This window comes from Trichosurus vulpecula, chromosome 4 (assembly GCF_011100635.1).
Source record: "Trichosurus vulpecula isolate mTriVul1 chromosome 4, mTriVul1.pri, whole genome shotgun sequence".
NCBI classification, from domain to species: Eukaryota; Metazoa; Chordata; class Mammalia; order Diprotodontia; family Phalangeridae; genus Trichosurus; species Trichosurus vulpecula.
The window spans coordinates 246,325,605-246,347,891 of record NC_050576.1 but is presented as its reverse complement, the minus strand read 5'-3'; the positions used below and the strand labels follow the sequence as shown (position 1 = coordinate 246,347,891).

The window sequence follows — 22,287 nt, the reverse complement described above, 5'->3', positions numbered from 1 at the left end:
AAGGGCCAGAAGTGACTTCAGAGGGTCTTCCTGCCGAACCTCCCACATTTCATAGATGAAGAAAATGACTTTAAGTAGCTTGTGTAAGGTCATATAGGGAAAGCTTCAGACCATGTCCTATGACTCATGGAATGAGTTCTCTTTCCCCTATATCAGACTAGCCAAGCTTTCCTGTAAGGCCTTTTCTGATGCCAGCAGTGCCTAGAGCCTTCTCTCTCTCTCTCTCTCTCTCTCTCTCTCTCTCTCTCTCTCTCTCTCTCTCTCTCTCTCTCTCTCTCACACACACACACACACACAGCCCTTCACATTTACATGCTCCACTAGAACTTAGGCTCCCTGGGGGCAAGAGGAGTTTCATTTCTGTTTCTAGATCCTCCCATCACTGAGCAGAGTGCCTAACCTTGGAAAAACCACTCTCTGGTCTTCCCTCACGTGTCAGATGTGAGGGCTGGTCTGGAGATCCTAGGATTCTGTGAAAGTGAGGAAGTCAGACAGGACACCTAATGGAGGTTCGGGTGCCAAGGTCATGATTTCAAGCCCTGCTTTGGATCCTTGCTGGCTGTGGGATGTTGGGCAATCTACTCAACCTTTATCAGGCTCGGTGTCCTCATCTGTGAAAGGGGGATAATAATAGCCCCACTCACCATGGAGGGTGGGCTGTGTGTGTGTGTGTGTGTGTGTGTGTGTGTGTGTGGTCACCCCTTCAGTGATGCACTGTGAATTTATGCCTACATTGACTCACATAACAGCGCACTGGACTTTGAGATAGGAACAATTAAGTGTGAGTCCTGCTGGATGGCCTGGGACCAATCCCTTAGCCCCTCTCAGCCCCAGCTTGCTCATCTGTGAAATGCAGATGATAATATCACCAACCTCAGAGAGTTGTCCTGAGGATGAAATGAGATAATACAGAGAAGCTCTTAGTAAACCTTAAAGCCCTATATCAGTGTGAACTAGAATTATGCCATCTCTTGTTGTTCAGTTGTTTTTCTTGTTGCTCAGTGGTTTTTCAGCTGTATCCCGATCCTATTTGGAGTTTTCTTGGCTTAAAGATACTAGAGCTATTTGCCACTTCCTCCTTCAGTTCATTTTAGAGAATGAAGAAGCTGAGGAAAATAGGATGAAGCGACTTGCCCAGGGTCACACAGCTAGTAAGTGTCTGAGGCCACATTTGAACTCGGGAAGATAAGTCTTCTTAGCTTCAGGCCTGGCGCCTCTATCCACTGTACCACCTAGCCACCCTTAATTATGATATAGTAGTTCCTTAGAAATGCTTGTTGGATGGATGAACGAATACACAAGTGAGTGAATGAATAAATGAAAAGATAGCTACAAGATGGCAGCCTCTTTTGGCTGCAGCTTCTCTCAAAGACCACCTCCTGAGTTAAGACGGGCTTACCATCTACTCGGGAGTGGGACCTCATACCCACCAATCACAGCTCCTCAAAGCACTAAAGTGCACACGCGCCCAAACAAAATAATCATGAAGTAGCCTTGTTGTTCAGTGATTTGGACAGCAGGCCTCTGCATACTCTCCTTCCCACCCCACCCCCTTTTTAGGAATAAAGTCAGGAATAACATGCTACTGAAATCACTGGAGGAAATACATGTACATTAATTGTCAGCATCTTGGATAGTAACTAAACAATTCTACATTACAAAGATATCGCTTTCCAGCAGAAAATGCTAAATAATTAAGATCTAGCTGGAGATAGGCCCACACTCCAACCCTCTTAAATGAGGGTCAGGCCTTCCCCACAAAGATATAAGCAGCCAAGGGCTCCAGAGGGACCAGAAAGTAAAAGAAATTTGGAAGCAAGTGGAAAGCTGACTTAAGAACTCTGATCAATGGAATGGGCAATGCACGGTACCTACTGACTGAGAGAGGCCAGGGTCTCCAGGTGGAGAAGAAGACATATTCTTTGGACATGGATAACAAAGGATTCTGGTTTTGTTTTTTCCCTCTACAAATTTGTCAGTCATTGGTTAAGCACTTACAATAGGCCAAGCATTGTGCTAACCCTTGTCATGAAGATTTTGCCTTTTTTTTTCCTTCGATGGGGAGTGTTGAAAAAGAGAGAAAATACATTTTTGTTTATTGAAAAAAAAAATTTAAGTGACAAACTAGTCATGTGTGGTAGGGAAGGGGGAAGTGCTATTCTTGTAAAAGGAAAAACGGAAGAAATTCAAAAGTACTCCCAATTCTGCACTAGATGGGAGAGAATGGGAGAGTAATCTAAAGTCCTTGTAAATCAACAAAGTGGCACACTGTCATGGGCCACTGGAAGGGTGGAAGATTAAAGGATATAGTATCAGAGTAACAATGCAGGTTTGAAATACATTTTAAACAGGTGAGATTGGTTCCTCTAGGTGGGTCCTTCCTGTTGGGCCACTTCCACCCTCTCATAAATACATTGCCCAGAGCAACATCTCAGTGCTTTGACACTGATACCAAAGGGCCTCATGTTCTTCAAAGGTGATTTTCATCATTAATTGCTTGCCTCCTGCTGCCTGGGCAGGGAGGGCCTAGCCTGGGGTAGAAGGCACCTGTTGTTCCGGCCTCTCTCTCAGGAAATGACCAGTCAGTGGCCAAGGACAGCCCAACAGGAGTTATAAAGGGAAGGGTGTCTGACCGGTTCACCATGAGAGCCTACAGAACCCAGACAAAACCTGACCTTCTTTCCAGGGTCTCCTGGGAAATGTCTAGAGGCAGATGGCTTTTGTTCAGTGATATAACACTAATTTTTTTTTTTTTTAAACAGAGGCCCAGTAAGGCAGAAAAATCCTTGGGCACGCAGTCTGGATTTCAGCAACAACTCTGTGAGACCTTGAATATATCATTCAGATTTACCACGCCTCTTGTTTCCTTACTCAACAAGTAACTACTATGTATCAGCCACAGTGTTAGGCACAGCGCAACAACAGGGAAACCATTCTGTCCTCAGAGAGCTTGTATTTGGTACACATAAGTACAGACAAAAATACATTCATGGAAAGGTGGCAGGAGAGGCGCTGGTGGCTAGGAAGGAACAGGAGGTGGCATCTGAGTCAAGTTTCGAAGAAATGAAGGGGCAGGATGGTCCAGCAGATTGAGAGCCAGAAAGATCACGGTTCAAGTCCACGCCTCGCCACACTGGTGATTTGACCCTGGGTGCTTGGGTCAACTGTCTAAGACCACATTATTAGAAGTTCCCTATGCCAGTGAAATCACAGGCCGGGTGCCAATCCCTCTGAAAGGAAATAGTAAATAAGTACCTACTGTATGTAAGGTACTGGGCCAAGTCACTGGGGACCAAAAAACACAGTGAAAATCATCCTGCCCCCACCTTCCTTCAAAACTTCCAGTCCCTCCTTCACCTGAGTGCCTTCCCTCAGAGCTTCTCTCCTACTTATCCTGTCCATATCTTATTGGTTTTGGCAATTGGGGTTAAGTGACTTGCCCAGGGTCACACAGCTAGTAAGCATCTGAAGTAGGATTTGAACTCAGGTCCTCCTTATTCCAGGGCCAGCGCTCTATCCACTGCCCCATCCAACTGCCCTGTTTACCTGATGTATCTTCTTGAGGACAGGGGCTGTCTTCTGCCTTTCTTTGAATTATCCCCAGGGATCAGCACAGTGCCTGGTACATAGTAGGTGTTTAACATCTACCTGTTGATGACTTTAACTCAGGGAGACTGCATTATACCTGCTCCACACAACAGCTACAGAACTAAGTTGCAAAGTTATTTCAAACGAGGACTTTGGGCTGAAGAAGGTCCCTTCCAGGTCCGACAAGAGTGTTTGGCAAATCTTAGTGGGCTGAGACTTTTTGGACACCCTGCAGAGGTCTGGCACAAAAGTACATTCATGCTTTTCTCCTCAAAAAGGGCTCAACTCAACAGCTCCTCCAGGATTTCAGGTATCCTCAGGGAGAGGGGCTGGGAAGGGGAGGGGTATGTCCATCTTTTCCTCTGTTCATTCCCTGTGGTTTTCTGATTCTACACCCCTGGCTCCCCCAGAATCTCAGAGCCCAGCCTGCTCTCAGCTCCTCAGCCATTCTGAGTTACTTCTCCCTCCCCCAAGTTTCAGGCCAAAAACCTTCTCGGTCTTTTGATACCATACCCAGTTATGACAACTTCAAGGCCTCACCTACTTCTGCCCTGCCTCCCCTCACCCCATACACATACATATATACATACATGCACCCCCTCTTTCTCTGCTATCATTTTTTCTTCCACTTAGAATTTATGAAAATGACTCTCATTGACCATAACACACAGTATTCTTCTCTACCAACAGAAGAACACTATAGCATGCCCACACTGCCTGCAGCACCCACAAAGCAGGATGGCATTCATTACCTGTGCAACCCTGAACAAGTCTCAACTATTCTGAGCTTGATTTCCTACCTAGCTAAAATGTGGGGCTTAGACAGAGCTCTGGACTCTGGCATATGGAAGAGAGGAGTTCAAATCCTACCTCTGATACAAGCCAGCTGCGTGACCCTGAACAAGACACACTCCCTGACTCAGTTTCCTCATCTGTAAAATATAACTATCAGCATCCAACTCATAGGTTTGTTTTCCTGATTGAATGAAACATGAGAAGCACAAAGACTAAAATACTACATAAATGTTACCTGTTATTATCATAATTATTAGCTGACCCCTATGGTCGCTTGCCGTTCTAAATCCATGATTCTGTGAGCTGAAAGGGACATTTTCAATTTGCAGACGTTATTACAAGCAATGCCTTCAAAATCTTTTCTAACCCTCCTTATTAAGCCTTGAAATATCTCTAGGATGTGCAAAGCAATTATATTTATTCTCATTACATAAGAAGGGAGGCACAGAGAAGTGAAATTAATTTAATATGATGAGGTGCTGAGTGGGAGATCCAAATATTAAAAGATTAAATGATAGGCATTTGTTGAAAATGTCCTGCGGCTTCTTGGCCTGTTCTCAAATGATGGACAAGGGGAAAAGATGAACCAAATTGTGGCCAGAAAGCAGAAACAGAAAAAGAAAAATTGCAAAAAGGAAGGAGGAAAATTTATCTTCATGCTTATGATCAAAGCATCAGATTGCATAATTTGTTTGGACGTTATGTGCACTGGATTTCAAGTCAGAGACTTTGTAGCTGGGTGACAATGGGAAAGTAGCTGAGCCTCTCAGACCTTCCTCATCTGTAAAATATGAGGTGGTTACAAAAGGTGCCACATTCCTATACAGCTTGGGCCCCTCCACCCCTGGTACTAGCAATCCATCTTCCCTTCACCAATATATCTCTTCCCTCACTTATTGATCTCACCTACATTTTTAATCACCCTCTAATCATTTGTATATATATATCTGTCTTTTAATACTACTAGACTCTAAGCTGTTTGGGGGCAGGGATGATGCCCTTTTCCAATTCTTAACCTTCAGCACCTCTGCCATTAAATAGCCCAAAGTGACCACTGGATAAATAGGCATTAAGCTGAAACAACTTTTAAAAACAAGTCTTCTCCTTGGTCAGGTAAGGTGCTAGATTCAATTAAAAACATGATCTACCCAAGGGAGTTAAGAGATCAAACCGGAATAGAGGCAGACAACAAATATAAAATGGCACAGATCTGCCAGTGTTTTTACATTGAACTATTCTCGATGCTGATGAGAATCCAACCGTCTCAATGAGACTCCACTTCCTTAGGATACAAAGGGCCATAAGAAGAAACAGAAATGGCCCTTTGGGGTGCAACATCGACCAAAGAGACTTAACAGAAATCTGTATAAGAAGAGGGAAAAATCCTAAAAACAACCACAACAACCACTCAAGGATCAACAAGGAAGGTCATTCACAGAGAAGAAGGCTCCAAAAGACTGGGAAAGCTCATAGACACACTTTCTATTCCCCCCCCCCAAAAAGGGGGTGTGCGGTGGTAACTAAAAATATTAGCAACTCCTAGACTCACATACCTATTTTTCCTTCGTTAAAATGTCGATGAGAGTGGTCTCTGTGTGCATTGAGGATTATCCTTCATGAAAGGGAAAAAAAAAAAAAGAAGAAGAAAACAGCCAAGAAGGGAACAGCCAAGCTTTCACATGGATTTTTTTCCAGAGCAAACCACATCTTCGCAGTCACACTGACTGCAAAGTGTAGAGAATATAAGATCCCTCTGTGTCCACTGAGGGATGGTTTTCTTAATGCGATTGACTACGCAGAACAAAGTGTCACTTGAAAGGCCCTTCTCAAACCAGCTTTCTCCCTTTCATAGAAAACGTCCGAAAATTCTATGAGCAATCTGACAGGCAAGAGGAAGGGATGTCCTATGTAAAGGGGCATTAAACATCCTCATTTCACAATTAATGGAAGGAGCTGAGACCCTGGAGTCAAACTTCTTTTGCTGACTCCCTGGGACAAATGCCTTTTCTTCTCTGGGCCTCAGTTTCTTCATCTGTTCAACAAAGGGGCTGGACTAATTGACTTCTGAAGACCCACTCAGTCTAGACCTTGTGACTCTATAAAGTAAAACGCAGCTAAGCCAGGATTGCAACCCAGATATTCTTGTTCCCAATCCTGTGTTCTGTCCGTTCACCACAATGAAGCATCATCCAGCAGTCTGCCTTTTCACATGCTCTGCTCACCAACAGCCTGCTAGCTTCTTCTCCAAAGGTGACTTTCTATGTCTTGTGTCTGAGCCTTCTGCACCTGGAAGTTCTAGACCCCCACAAGTGTCCTCATGCTCCTCCAAATCTTGTCTGACCCATTAGATTGGGAGTTCCTCAAGGGCAGGACCTGTCTTTTACATTCCTTGTATAGCCAGCATTTAGTATTGCCTGGCAAATAGTACACATTTAATAAATACTTATGGACTGACTGAGCCCACTCAGTAGTGTGCGCTCTCTCGCTCTCTCTCTCTCTCTCTCTCCCCTGCCTCAAACTTCCAGGTGTTTCTGGGTGCGTGACTTTTACTACAATAGTACAATGGAAGTTCCCCAAAGGCAAGAGATAATTTAACTTCTATACTGGTATCTCTAGCACAATACCTAGCTCTAATTTTTAGGAAGTTTTTCCTGATTTCAAACCCACATTCATTTCCTGGCAACTTCTACCCATGATTCTTTATTGTACCCTCTAGGGACAAGTAATAGAACCCTAATTCTTTTTCATATGACAGCTCCCCTCCACAGTCTCTCCCCAACACTTCCCCTGTCTTCATCTAACACCCTACCCCAGCCTCCAATCCACTCACAATGATGGTCATCTTCTACAGGTTGCCACACTGCTTGCCTATATTTCCTCTAAAACATGGCACCCAGGAGTGAATAGAATAAGTCAGATGATTCCCGGCTAAGTCAGAGTACAATGGGATGGCTATGTACTAACTAGAAGTAAAAACCAAAACAAAACCTGCCCACAAGAAGCTGACACTCTCTCTGGGGAAACATGTTCATATAGGCATATATAAAATAAAATGATAATCCAGAAGCCAGAGAAAGGGCTCTGGTGTGCTGGGGAGAACGTGTCTGGGGTCTCGGAACAAAGCCATGAAGGAGGATCCATCAGGAGGAGAAGGAATGAAAGCTTTGGAGGCTTCACTGATGGAGAGAGTGCCCACAACTGTGAAACTATGGAACCATCTAAAGATCATAATGGAGGACATCTTAACAGCTAACAAGTTAGACTACGTTATATAATTAAGCAGTTAGGTAGTGGCACAGTGGAGAGAGCCCAGAGGACTTAAGTTCCAATTCTGCCTTAGATATGGATTAGCTGGGTGACTCTGGGCAAAGTACTTTCTCTCTGTGCATCAGTGTTTACCTATCTCAAATGGGCACAATAATAGGACCTCCTTTACAGCATTGCTGTGAGAATCACATAAGATAGCATACGGAAAGTGCTTTGGGAACCTTGACATATTATGTAGACGCTAATTGTTTACTGTTGTTATTGTTATTATTATTATTATAATTCATAATGTATATATAATATATAATAAAATAATTATCATTCTTTTATTATTACCTACTTCGCAGGATTCTTGGGAGATCACAGAGGAAAGCATATGGAAAGTACTTTATAAACTGAAAATATTCTGAAAATGCTCATTGTTCACTGTTATTATTGCTGTGGGAGGATCGCAAATCTCTGCAAAACTTAAAAGCGTTATATACTTGTTAGTTGTTTATTGTTGCTGTTGTTATTGGTAAGTAGTATTTTTCATAATCTCCATGATAACAGCAAACTTCTACCCCCATCCCATGTGCCTTAAGTAAGAAAATGACTACTTGGTAAGTCACTTCTTCCTCTGGGCCTCAGTTTTCCTCACCTGTAAAATGAGGGGCAAGACTTGATGGCCTCCAATGTCCTTTCTGGCTCTGAATTTATGATCACAATTATCTGGGACTGCCCTTTAATATATTTCCAGGCTTTATTCTCTTTCAAGGAACTGAAAGTGAAAAACAACCCAATCCAGCTGCCCAGACCTGCTGTCCCAATGAGGCACACCCTCCCCTACCCTTCACTTGGTTACTAGAGCTGCTCTTCTCAGTCTTGGTCACCTGAATGTTTTTTAGAAAACAGGAACCGGTTTCCTTTTAAGATGCTTCTTCTTCATTTTCCAATTGAGTTTTGTGGGTATGTAAAGCAGAAATTGGGCAAGACGGAACCAAGACATAAAAGTCAACATGCCAGAAAAAGAAATACGTGTAGGAATGCAGGTAAGAGGAAACAGGAACATTGTTGGTATTTCTGAATTATTGGAAAAGTGAAGATCTGCAACATTTAAAGAAACATGAGCAGCCAGATCTTGCTTTCAAAAGTGACGTTTTAAATGTTGTTTCAGACATAATGAGCAAAAGTGTCCAGGAGTTGAATTCAAACCCAAGAGCAACTGTTCTCTATATTTCTTATATTACCTTAAAAACACTTTGAACTGACTAAAATAGGAGGAAAAACAAAGAAAATATCTCTCCCCACCCCAACAAGGGTGCCAGAAATGCACAAATTAATGGCCAAGGAGTCCCTGTGGTCAACAGCATCCCCAAGTTTACCTCTGTGCTCTCCTGAAGAGAAAAATGGCCATAGGAACACCATAGAACAATAACAGGTATCCCCCAGAAAGCAGGGGACAGGGTGGCAGGTGGAAGAAATGAAGAAGGGGAAAAGAGCAGAGAGCATGCCCCTGGGGAATGGAGGATTCATCCAATGGGCCCGGGACAAGGAAGAATAAGACAAAAGACTAGGAAAGGAGAAATGACTCTAAGAAGGTGAGACTTAAAACATGGTGGCCAGACATGGGTTTCCTTGACTCCTGAAAGCAGAGGTTGCCTAATTCTTTGTACGTGTATTTCCAGCTATGTGCAACCATGTGCCCAGTGCCTGGCCATGTGGTACAGTAGGTGCTCACCCATGTTTGTTTACTGATTAGTCAACTGACTACTAGATTTTTATTTTCCTTCAATAGGGTTAAAGCTTGGAATAAACAGGCAATTGACAGACCTTTGAAAGGAAGGAGACAACAACAGGCCTCAAATATGGAATTTGGGGGGCATAAAACTGATTTTCAGGTATATGTACATATTGACTACCACCTTGGTCTTAACCTTATATAACCCTATAACACAAGATGCATTCAACATGAAGCATCTCCAGAATGATGTGGGAAAGGTACACATTCTCCTCCCTTTAATCCCTGCCAACCTCAAGGGCAGGGACTATTTCATTTTGGTCTTTGTATTCCCAGCTCTGCCATGATGATGGGCACACAGAAGGGGCTATATTACCTTGTCCATCTCCTACCTTAGAAACAGCTCAATCCTGAGACTTCCTCCCCCAATCAGTGAGCCCCTAACCATGCCCACCACTGCATAAGCTGTCCAGGCCATGCTCACTTCATTCATGGCTAGACTCCTCACTTTCAAACTCGTTATTGACGGATTTGCAAACCCAACCTCAAGCTTTCCAGCTCTCCTCTAGGGATGGTCATAAGCCTTAAGAGAATGAACTATTTGGGTTTCACTTTACTTGTATTTATATCTCTTAAATAAAAATATCTCTCATATCCCAATTTCCAGTTGAGTTTTGCTTGGTACATAGTGTACAGTTAATAAATGTATTATCTATCTTAATAAATGCTTGTTGACTAATTAGATCAGTTCCTTTGGAGGGAGGCAATATAGCATGGCAATGTAGCAGTCAGAGGAAGCACCTGAGTTAAAAATCCCACCTTTTATACTTGCTGCCTGTGTGACCTTGGACAAGTTGTTATTCTTAAATCTCCTTGGATCTTACTTAGTTTCCTCATGTGTAAGAGAGGGGAGCTGGATTATTCAACCTTCTTGTAGACTGTGGCCCAATCTAACTGATCCATTCAAATGTTGAGCTCCAACATTTTACTGGACTAGGTCATCCCAAGCTTTCTGCTGGCTAGTGCTAAATCTTTACCAGTCACCTTGGAGGCAGGGCGGAGCGGGGAGTAGGGAATACACAAGCTGGCTGGGATTTCCCCCAGTGGCCAAACTGAACATCTGAATGTTATAGCACAGCAAGAACAGAATGGCTGGGACAAGTGTTAAGTATCATAAACCTAGAACTACTTTCAATCTATTTGTATTTATTCACTTTCTATGCTTTTTTTACGTACACTTCTTATCTCTCCCATCAGAATGTAAGCTGACTACAAGAAGGCACTGTTTCATTCTCTATGCTTCTTCAGCACTTAAAATAGTGCCAGGTACACAGTAGGTATTTAATAACTGTCTGCTGATTGATCTCTACATTACAGTTAAGATGTCTGCACAATTTTAAAATATCTTCCGCTCACCTGGCTGCAAGCTGCAAGAACCCCTGTGCCTATATTCAACAAGCATTTATAAAGTACTTAGCACATGCTACACATTGGACATTCAAAGAAAAAACTGGAAACAGCCCCTATGCACAAAGAGCTTAAATTCTAAGGAGGAAGACAAGGAAAAATTGTGTGTGTATACACACACACATAGACATAGATACAAGTATGTATGTGCATATAAATGCTCAGTGTACATATGTATACACACTTTCAGTGAATAAATACAAATATACAATGCCAGGTAGTTTGGGAGGCAGGGCAGTAGCAGGTGCAAAGTCACTGTGGAGTAGCAGAATAGATAAGATATCAGGGACCAACTGGGCCAGACACGGTATCTCATCCCCGAGACAATCTGAACGAGGACCTGGCTAGCCATCAAACAAGCCCCGATGGCTTGAAGAATGTCATTTTTGGGCAGGTCTGTGTGTTGACAGCAAAGCACCTAAAATCCCAAGAGATCAATAGAAAATGCTTTTCATTAATGTAATAAGGCCCACTTTACACAAGCAAAATTAAATCCAGCTGCAGGCTCATCACGTGGGCCCCCGGAAATGAGAGCTTTCCACTGGCCAAGGGGGTTGGACACATTGAACAATGACAGTTTCATTTCCATATCTCCCGAATGTTTTTATTTTTTTTTTAAAAATCTATTGGTTCAATTCAGCCTCATTAGACTTCATGTACAATAACAGGGCACCCTTTGCTGGATTTCTCTGTTGTTAAAACAAGAAGGAGTCCCATTTAAATACAACACTTTTAGTCAAGTCACGAAACATGCAGGTGCTGGGGGTGCAAAGCTGAAATATGATTAAGCATCAGTTTGCAAAACAGAGCTATGAGATCATTTATTTCCCATCTAAAGAAGTGAGCAAAGCCAAGGCATGGGTCTTTCAACACGAGTCTTCTGAAAGAGGCCTGATGTTCTCCTCTGGTTTATCACCACTCTCTCTTAGCTCCTAATTCTAAACACTGGAAATGAAGACCCTGCCCTCAGAATAAAGATTCTTAGCAAGAATGTCTCTTTCTAAACTATTTATTTAACACAGAGGCTTGTAACCTCTGTGGTGCCATGGAACCCCTCTGGCCAAGTCTGGCAAAGTCTATGGACTCCTCGGAAAAGCAAAAAAAACAAAATACAAGGAATTAACAAGGGAAACCAATTATATAAAAATATAGTTATCAAAATACTTTTTAAAAAGTTCATACCTCTCCCCTCTTCCCCATTAATAAGCTCTAGTCTAAAAAATAAAATTTAAGAACTTAAATAGAAAGGAAAAAAATAATATGTCTATGGGGTCTGGAGGCTGAATCAGACAGATCAGTTGGGGGGTGGGGGAGGTATTGCCACATCCTTTGAATAGTGTTATTCGCAGACCTGAAAACCTCAGTGTGTTAATCATAGACTAGTACTGCACTAATGGAGGAAACAGATACAGAACTGAAAGGCAAAGACAGCCCCAAATGGGAAAGTTTAACATTACATGAGACTTAAGTATCAAGGAGGTAGCAAAGGAGGGTTTTCTCATAGCCTCTAGGTCCCAACTCCATCACCACCACACGTGCTTGCAGTTATTAGGTTCAATGAGAGGTTTTAAACCACTTAACACAAAATCAATTCCCAAGGAAGTCACAAGAATGAAAACCAACTCCACAGAGACGTCAAGATCAGGCGACAAACGTTAGCATCAATTACACATTTCCGACTCCCGCTGAGCCTCCAGGGTTACTCCATGCTCCCCAGACACCCCTGTAATGATGACCCAGGACTTTTATATCTCTAGTTTTCCCAAAAAGGGAGAGGCATCATGGTTAATGGGTATACATATAATGTATGCATATAATTTATGTGCATATGTATGCGTATATGTATGGATAATTTGTGCATATACATATAAGTACTGCATTGTGTTGTGTGTTTGTATAATGTGTTATACATGTGTATACTACATGTATTATATATGTCTGTGTATAATTTATATATACATAATGCATACGCATATATGTGTGTATAGATGTGTTGTACATGTGTATATATAACATAGAATAATAATGCACACCATAAGCATATAGTGTGTATATATGTGCATGTGTGTGCATGTGTATAATATATTAATATATAGTGTGCATACATGTGCATACATCTAGGTATGATTTATTTGTGTGGTGTATGAATATATACACGTGTGTCCACATGTATACATAGGTGTGTGTGTATAATTTATATACTATGTGTGATGCGTGTATGTGTATAATATATATACACAAAGCATGTGCATGTGTGTATGTATATGTGTATAATGCATATACAAATATATATCTATAATGAATGTATATAATGTATATGTGTATATATATAAAATATATATTGAAAATAGATGATGTGAGCATGTGTACATACACACATACATACACATATGTATTTCTAAAATAAGACTAGATTGAAGGCCATGCCCAGAGGCTGAGGATACAATTTAATTCAATTTGACAAGCTTGCTTTATTAAGCACCCCGTATGGGCCAGGCCTCATATTCAGTGTATGTTACATATAGGGACAATGCTAGGCACTAAGGGGACAAAGAGAAGGAGGAAACCAGCCCTTGTTCTCAAGCTCACACAGCTAAGAAGTGATTCTGAGGGGTTAGGAAGGTGAAGAGCATTAACAGCTGGAGAGATCAGGACAGGCTTCCTGAGGCGACATGACATCCAAGCTGTGCTTTCAAGGGAGCTCAGGACTCTATGAAGCTACAGTAACCAACAATGATCCCCGCCCTCAGGGAGGGGGAGAATGCAATACAATGTGTATAGAGATAAGCAAACACACAAGTCACATATTAGCCATCTCAGGAAGATGAGAACACCAGCATCTGAGGAGATCCAGGAGTCAAACCACAAGGAGTCTTGGAGGGAGTTAGAGATGACAGGGAGCGGCGATGGGGAAGGGAGAGCATTCCAGGCATGGAATTGTGCAAATGAATGGGGCAGGGAAGTAGAGTTGTGAAACAGCCTGTCCAATCTGGTTGGAACATAGAGTGTATCAAGTATATGCAATAAGGCTGGAAATCTAAGTTGGAAGTAGATGGCCAAGGGCACTGAAGGCCAGGCTGAGGAGCTGGTACTTTATCCTACAGGTAAGAGGGAGCCACGGATGGTGTGTGAGCAGGGAACAGGGCAGTGACTGTCACAACTGTGCATTTGGATCTGATATGCAAGATTTGGAGGAAGAAAGAAGAAGGGAGGGCATTCAAGCAGTGGGAACAGCACAGAGATTGCACTGAAGGGAAGACAGGAAAGAATCTGTTCTCAGACAAAGATGTACCAGCTCACACCTGAGCTGAAGTACCCAGTAGGCTTCCCCATTTGAACAGTAGGTATTTTCTAGACGCTCAGACAAGCCCTGAGGACGCCAAGCTCTCGCCTAGGATGGTGCACGTAACAGCCCATCTCAAAAGTAGAAGAGCCACTGTGACCTTTCCACGGCCCTGTGCAATGCTATGATTCATGTTTCATGGAAAATATTGAGAAATATTCCACTAGAAATCCAACTGCTTCCCCAGCAGAGTGTCAGCTTCCTGTTTTTTCTTTTCTTCATTATCACCCATGACGTTCCCAGCAAAACAGTAGTTCTGTTCCTTCAGGAGGGCTGAGTCTCTTAGATACCCAGTCCCCCGTCCCCTTCAGGTTCTGTCACAGAGGACAGAATGATGATAAGCTGCCAACAAACAACTTTAAACAACTGAGAAGCAAAGGATGAGCTTATCTATATAGAAACTAAGTTTCTGAATTTTCTACTACTGTGTTACTGGGCACTTCTGGCTGCCCTGCATTAATTCCCCAGTGAAAACATTCTAATCATGAAAAAACTCGAAGTTGAAGAAAATCCAAGTTGTTTCAATGTAAAAAGATAAAATTAGGAGGTCCAGTGGATAGAGCACTGGGTCTGAAGTCAAGAAGACCTGAGTTTAAATCCTGCCTAGTTGTGTGACCCTGAGCAAGTCTGTCTCAGTTGTTTCATCTATAAGATGAAAATAATAATACCTCCCTCGCAGGGATATTATGGGAATAAAATGATGTTTGCCAAGGTCTCTGCAAACCTAAAAGCACTATATGAATACAAGTTGTTATGAATAAACTGTTTTATCTCAAGATCACAGGATCACAAATCTGGAGCTGGAAAAGACCTTAGAGGTCATGTAATCTAACTCTTTCATTTTACAAAGGGAGAAACCAAGGGCCTGGGAAGGTGGATGACTTTGCCCAAGGTCATGCAGAAAGTAGGAGTCAGAGCTGAGTCCATAGCCATCCCTTCAGTCAAGGCTGATTTGACTTACAATGCCTGTTTCCAGGCTATACCCAAGAACGAACACACACACACACACACACACACACGGCAACACAGCCAAAGTAATGGAAAAAGAGCATAATTTACAGTCCAAGGACCTGAGGCCAAATCCCAATTCTGCCATCTATGACCTGTCGTGACCTTGGGCTAACCACTCACCTCTAAAATAGGAGAGCTGGACCAACCAACCTCCAGGTTCCTTCCATCTGTAACTGCTAAGATGCTACATATTCCAAGGCTTCGATGCATAAGCCAAGGCCCTGCAGCCCACCAGGCGCTCCATAAATGCTTCTTGCTCGATTGTAAACAATACCTCCCATCTCATGCCCTAACATTAACATCACAAGGTATAAAATCTCCTGGTGGGCATCTCACCAGTCACGGCATCTTAGGATGCTCTTCAAAATCCATCTGGTCCAACCTCCCCATTTTATAGACAAGGAGACTGAGGCACTGAGGAGCTAAGTGTTTGGGACTAGCTTTTTATGAAAGCCTCTATTACACACATAAAGTTTTGGGAGCAGAGATTATATTTTGCTAACTACTTCCTGAAGGGGGATCCTTGTGGCTCCATTTTCAAACAATCAATGTATTGGAGAGGCCAAGATAAAAGCAAAATATTTTAGATGAGAAGAAACTCAATTGCTTATTTCTGGAACTGAAAAGCAGTCAAGCGTTCATTTTAATCCACTTCTATCAGTACTGGGGTTGGTTTCTTTTCTTTTTTGGAGGGGGAGGGAGTAGGGGTCTGGGTTTTTTAAACAACTGACTTATACCGGGATTTTCTTTCTCTCTTAACCCATACCACCAAACAAGGGGATGGCATTTTCAGAGCCCAAAAGCTGTAGTACAGCATGATCATTGGTGGCAATTTGCATAATGGATGCTATTTTGCATATTAACTAGCTCTCACTAGCAACCAGGAGTTTCTTCATATTATTTATCAATAAAGAGCAAGTTTTTTCTTTTAAAAAGAAATCTGCTCTTCATTAATATGTGTGAGACATGGATTAATATGTGTGAGACACACATGGTCAATTATAAAAACACTCGAAATTGTCAGGGAAATATACTCGGGCAAAAACAACCTATCTGACTTATCTATATGCTATGTCCCTACTATGTGGCTTAGCAGATAGAGCACTAGACCTAGAGTCAGGGAAACCTGAGTTCAAATCCTGCCTCAGACACTAACTTAAACAAGTCACTTAATCTCTCTCAGACTCGAGTTTCTTCAGCTGTAAAATAGGGATAATAATAAAAGCCAGGGCTATTGTGAGTTTAAAATGAGATGATATTTATAAAGTGCTTAAAGCATTACATGCTATTATTATTATCATTATTATTAGATCAAAGCGACACCCTGTGTGGTACCATGATTCCTCAAAAGTCCACCAGAATGAAAGCGTAATGGGAGTGCATTTTTAAAAAAGTCACCTCAGATAGTACAGATTGATCAGTCCGCAGAGAAAAAAAAACAGACAACTAAAATCTACCACTTTTTTCCTTTTCTCCCCACCATCTTTTGTGTCCCTTGTAAGTACTTTCTTTTTTAATCCAATACAAGGCAGCAGTAGGCACCGCAATTCTTTCAGATGATACAGGTGTGGGAAAAAAAATCAATCATTCCTATTGAGTTGATTTTGAGAAACTGAAGGACAATTCCCCAAGTTTACTTCTTTATTTATGTAACGTTGGGATCACACCAAGGTGTTAAAACACATAGCCGAAGGTCTGGTTTCAATCCAATCAATAACCTCCCATCGATCCAGCCCATAGGCCAAATTTATAATTTACAATAATCCGGATCACTGCCAAAGATTCAAATGCTCCCCACTCCTCCCTGAACAGTAGCCTTTAGAAACTAGCTCCCTCTATGACCAGATGAATCTAATTAATTTTACTCTGTAGCAATCAACATGACGTGAGAAGCTCTGGTTCATTTCCCAGAACATGACAATGCTGAAGAAGAGAAATTAAGACTACCAATCCTCCCAGAAAGGTATGAAGGCCCCAAGCCTGAGAATATTAAGGAAGAATTTTTTTTTATTTTTCATCACTGTGATGGCCCTTGGGAAACTGACACGTGTGTTGATCACTTATAAAACCACTACATTTTTAAATAATACCCGCACCACCACTGTCTTCCCTAGACTCTGCGAAATTCCCTGATCCAAGAGGCAGTTCCACACTCTGTCCAGTCACAATAATCCTCCAAACATTTCTAAAGATGCCCCAAGCTCCAAGTCACACAATTCAAATGGAGCCTCCTACCTCGAGGTTGCAAATTGTGGTTCCATCAAGGCACTGAGGACCTTGACAGTAGGAAACCAAGAAAATCCAAGATACACATTTTGGTTTCTGAAAAAGCAAAGGAAGACCCAAGGAAAACCCCCACTTCCTTAAAGCAATAAACTGGGGGACAAGTATTGGTTGGAAAGTTGACGCAAAATGTCCTTACCTTGAATGCACTGAAGAGTTCCATCCTCAGCCCTGATGGTAAAACTTTCTCCCGGATTGACTTGAACTAGAATGACCTGTCAAAATAAAACATTAATTTCAATTTCATACTAGAAACAGCTGGTATTTTTTTATTTCAACCATTTTATTACCTTGATTTATACACCAGACAGAGGTCCAAAAAAAAAAAAAAAAAAAAAACCAACCCAACAACCCAGGATCTTAAATACAGGGCATTCCTAAAGTCTGGACACATAGGCAAAAATGCATACTTTCAAGAAATGAAATGAATGAAATTTTCAACAACATTTTATTTAATTTAAATATTAACAAATAACATCTTCAATATGATTTCCATCATTTGTGATGCAAAGGTTGATGCGCTTTGCAAGATCCATGTGAACTCGATGCAGTAACTCCATATTGCCATCAATTTTCCTATGTGTCCAGACTTTAGGGGCACCCTATAATCACAAAGGCTGGGGCACCACTGGAGTTTTAGAACTAGGGCTGAACCCAAAAAGGCCCCAGCAATGGATGGTGTTGAATTGGAACTGGGCTAAATGTAGTCTCCAATACCACCTTCAAAGTATGTAACCAAAGGTGCAAAAGACTGAGTGAGGTCTCTTCTCTGGATAAAGCAAAGATGCTCCCCTCTTCAACTTAGGGGGAAATGTCCAAAACACAGAAATCTACATCATACTGCTGCTTATTAAGAAGAAACACTCAGCATGAATCAGGAGCCTAATAATGATGGATATCATTCCAAGAATGCATGCTGTGAGTCTGGTTTACGTTCTTGAGCAGCTGGGTGGCCCAGTGGGTAGAGCACTGGGCCTGGAGTCAGGAAGACCTGAATTCAAATCCTGCTTCAGATACTTACTGGCTGTGTGACCCTGGGCAAGTCTCTTAACCCTGTTTGCCTCAGTTTCCTCATCCATAAAATGGGGGGTGATAATAGCACCTACCCTCCCCACCTCCTCACCAGGTTGTTGTGAGGACCAAATGAGGGCCGAATGAGATAATAATTGTTACGAGCTTAGCACATAGTAGGTGATGTACAAATGTTCATTCCCTCTGCTCCTTGTAGAAGACAGAGCCCTGTTCACAGAGTCAAGCAGCCCTGGGTTTGAATCCAATCTGTGACGTCTCTTATCTGTGTGATACTAGGCAAGTCCCTCAAATCTCAGCTTCCTCGTAAAATAAGGGAAAAAAAACAACACTACCTCACAGGATTGCTGAGAAGCATCAAACAAACTAACACACCTAAAGTGCTTTGCAAACCTTAAAGTCCCAGGTAATATCAAGTCTTATTATTACATCAAGATAACAATCAGCATTTTCAACTTTACAAAGTACTTTATAAATGTTATCCTCATTTGATCCTCGGAAACTCGCTGTGAAGTCAGGGCAGACAATGAAACTGGGGCTGAGAGAGGTTAGGGTCTCCCGACTAGGAAATGGATTCAAATTCATGTCTTCCTGGAAGATGCCTACATCCTCTTACGGCACACTTTTGGAAGAAACCCCTCCCCTTCTCCCTTACCTACTATACATTGTTGCAACCCCTTAGATTGTAAACTCCTTGAAGACAGGGACTGGCTTGCTTGTGTTAGTGTTGCCAGGACTTAATGTAGTGTCTGACATAAGGTAAGTACTTAATAAATGTTCTATCTACCTACAGAGATTCTTTCTCTCTCTCTCTGTCTCTGTCTCTCTCTCTATCTCTCTCTCTATATCTCTCTCTCTCTCTCTCATATTTAAGTATCATCTATCTTTTACCTATACCAATCTATTCATCTATCCATCACTTAACTATTAACATATATCTATAGATATAAATGTATTTGTGCATGTGTGTGTATATATATGTATATCTTTGTCTAGATGTATATAGCAATATGACAAACTCCCCATGCAAGCCCATACTAAATACTCAAATTCTCAGACCTATTTTCTAAACATCTGTGTTAGCCACATGACTTAAACATATTTCCACGGCTTAATTTCACTCGACTCAGAGATGGAACTTTGGGAAGGCAGGCCATGCCAATCCCACATACATGAAATATATTTAATTTCCCCTTTTGAAAGTCAGAACTTTCATTCAAATACAAAAAGAAAAAGAAAGGAGGCTGCTTTATATTTGAGTGTAAATTGAAAGTGATCATTCAAACTATAAAGCCATAGTTTCAGGAATAATCATGTTTGAGTTGGCATCCAATTAAAGCAATTATCACGTGATTCTGTACATTACACTAATTAGGCAGAAGCCTGCTGCCTCATATAAAGTTTGAAAATACAAGTCGCATATAATTAAAAATTATAAATGCTAACAGTTATTTCCAGCTTATAGGCCTTCAAGAAATATTGATGAGAGCTAATTTCACTCAGAACTCCATGTCTATAATAAATGGTTCCAAGGAAAACAAAGAGAAAAATCATTCTTCCATCTTTAACTCTTTGACAAACATTAGGGAAATCACTTTCTTTCCCTTCTCTGAATCATTCACAACATCGACTTATCGATGTTATCGATCCAACCTGGACTGATAACAATGAAAATGACAAATCTTTTTCCTCTCTCAGGGGTTGGGGAAGGGAGCACCAGGAATGGGGTCCTTTAGGAGAAGCCCAAGGCTTCCCGGGGGTCCCTCTGGGTCTGACTCTCCCAGCAAGCTAAGTTATTCTTCCTAGACTATGTGAAGCAGTCACAAAATCATGGGTTTAAGTTTTCAGCCTCGTGAATGACAGATGGCAAGAAGAACAGGGTGAAAGAGTACCAGCTCTGGAATAGGGGGCCTCAGTTTCTAACCCACCTTAGAGACTCACAAGCTGTATGACCCTGGGCAATTCACCCTCTGTGCCTTGTTTCTTCATCTCCAAACCGAGGGAGGCTGGAGTTAATCAATCAATCGTGTGGTCAGTAAACATTTCTAGAGGGCCTACTATGTGCCAGGCACCATGCTAAATTCTGGGGATAGACAAAGAAGCAAAAGACAGATCCTGCCCTCAAGGAGCTTACAATCTGTCCAGATATCAGGGCCACAAGTTCAAATTCTGGCTCCGCTTCATCTCCCATCCAGTGCTAGATTTATGATTCCAGGGTCCAATGATGTACAGGACCTCCCTCCACTGAGTCACTTCCCACCCTGGCCCCCCGTTTCCCTCTTCTGTAAAATGAAGAGAAGACAGTATAGACCACCTACAAGATGGCAAATTTTCCAGCTCTAAATGTGCATCCTCTGAATTACAAAGATGCATTAACCCAATAGCATTATCCATGCCTTCATGAATCCCTTTGGCCCTTGCTATCCACAGCATTCTGGTGGGCTTTTGTCCTGAAGCTTGCTGTCTCCCACCGAAGCATTTTTCCCCAGCAGACCATAGGCAGCTATTCCCTTAGCAATTGCTCACAACAGGTTCCACATTCCAAGACCCATCCAGCGAGGCATGGAGCCCTCCAGCATCACCAAGATGGACCACATTTCTCCAAGGAGGGGAAAGGTCTGGGGGAGAAAAGCTTTCAACCCAGCATCTCACACCACCCTTGCCTGGGAGCCACAAGTTCCTATAACATTCACGCTGTTGAGTTGCCTGGGCAACCACACTGTAATCTATCAAGGAACCTGGCAAGCCCCTGCATCCTAATATTCAATCTTTCTTAACCAATAATAGAGAAATGCCTCATTATCCCAGAAAGAACAATCCTTTGGCTCTGGCACCAGTACAACACACAAGGAAGGTAGTTTAGCATCAAGGGGGGCACAGCCTCTGTCATTTAAATTCTTGAGGATTAAAAAGTAAAAATAAAAATAAAAACCACCACACATCAGTCAGATGACCCACACTTCCCTAACAACAGGCACCAATGAGCCAGCAGTATGACCTGGAACACAAAGCCTGAGAGGTCGATGAGATGGAGGCTAGAACACCAGGAGCAGCTAACCTTTCCCCATCTACAAGACTATTCTTGGGTTAAAAGCAAATAATTATAAATTCTCTTCTATAGCAGACGTGGAACAAATACAGCATCTCTGTACTGGCCTCATCACGACTGCCCATTCCTATTATCTTCTTTTTCCAAACTGTCAACAGTAACCTGCAGGCTGTTCTAAAGAATGAATGAATGAATGAATGAATAAGTGAATGAATGAATGAATAAATGAAAAAGCACTTTAAATGATTATCATGCATTAAACACTAGGGAAATAAATAAAAGCAAGCAAGACAGCCCCCCTTACCCTCAAAGACCATATATAGAACCTCTAATAGAGGTTCTTCATCAGGGGGTCCACAGACTACAGACAGATTTTAGGAGGGTCTGTGAACCACACTGAGAAAAAAAAAATCTACATTTTTATTTTAATGAAGTTGTAAAGGGTAATATATAATTTTAATAATTGAATAATATATAAAATAATATAAATGTATAATTATATTATAGTTACATAATTATATTTACATATACATTTAGAGTATAAAGATTTCCTTTGTAATTCTATATATTGTATTTGATGCCTTTGAAAACATTACTCTGAGGTGACCATAGGCTTCACCAGACTTCCAAAGGGGTTCATGATTTAAAAAAAAGCAAGGTGGAGAATCCTTGTAATAGAGTAAAACAAAAATAAATTGGGGAGCACGAATTAGAAAGTACTGAATCTGGAATCAG

General features: G+C 41.7%; 1 protein-coding gene across 1 annotated transcript in view; it reads right to left on the bottom strand.

The window, feature by feature from the left end:
* FNDC3B (fibronectin type III domain containing 3B) overlaps window positions 1–22,287 on the bottom strand; it is a 390,617-nt gene that overhangs the window by 243,689 nt on the left and 124,641 nt on the right. Inside the window, exon 3 of the mRNA XM_036753943.1 lies at window positions 17,614–17,689. Within this exon, the coding sequence (XP_036609838.1) occupies window positions 17,614–17,689 (76 nt within the window). The remainder of the gene's footprint in view (window positions 1–17,613; window positions 17,690–22,287) is intronic.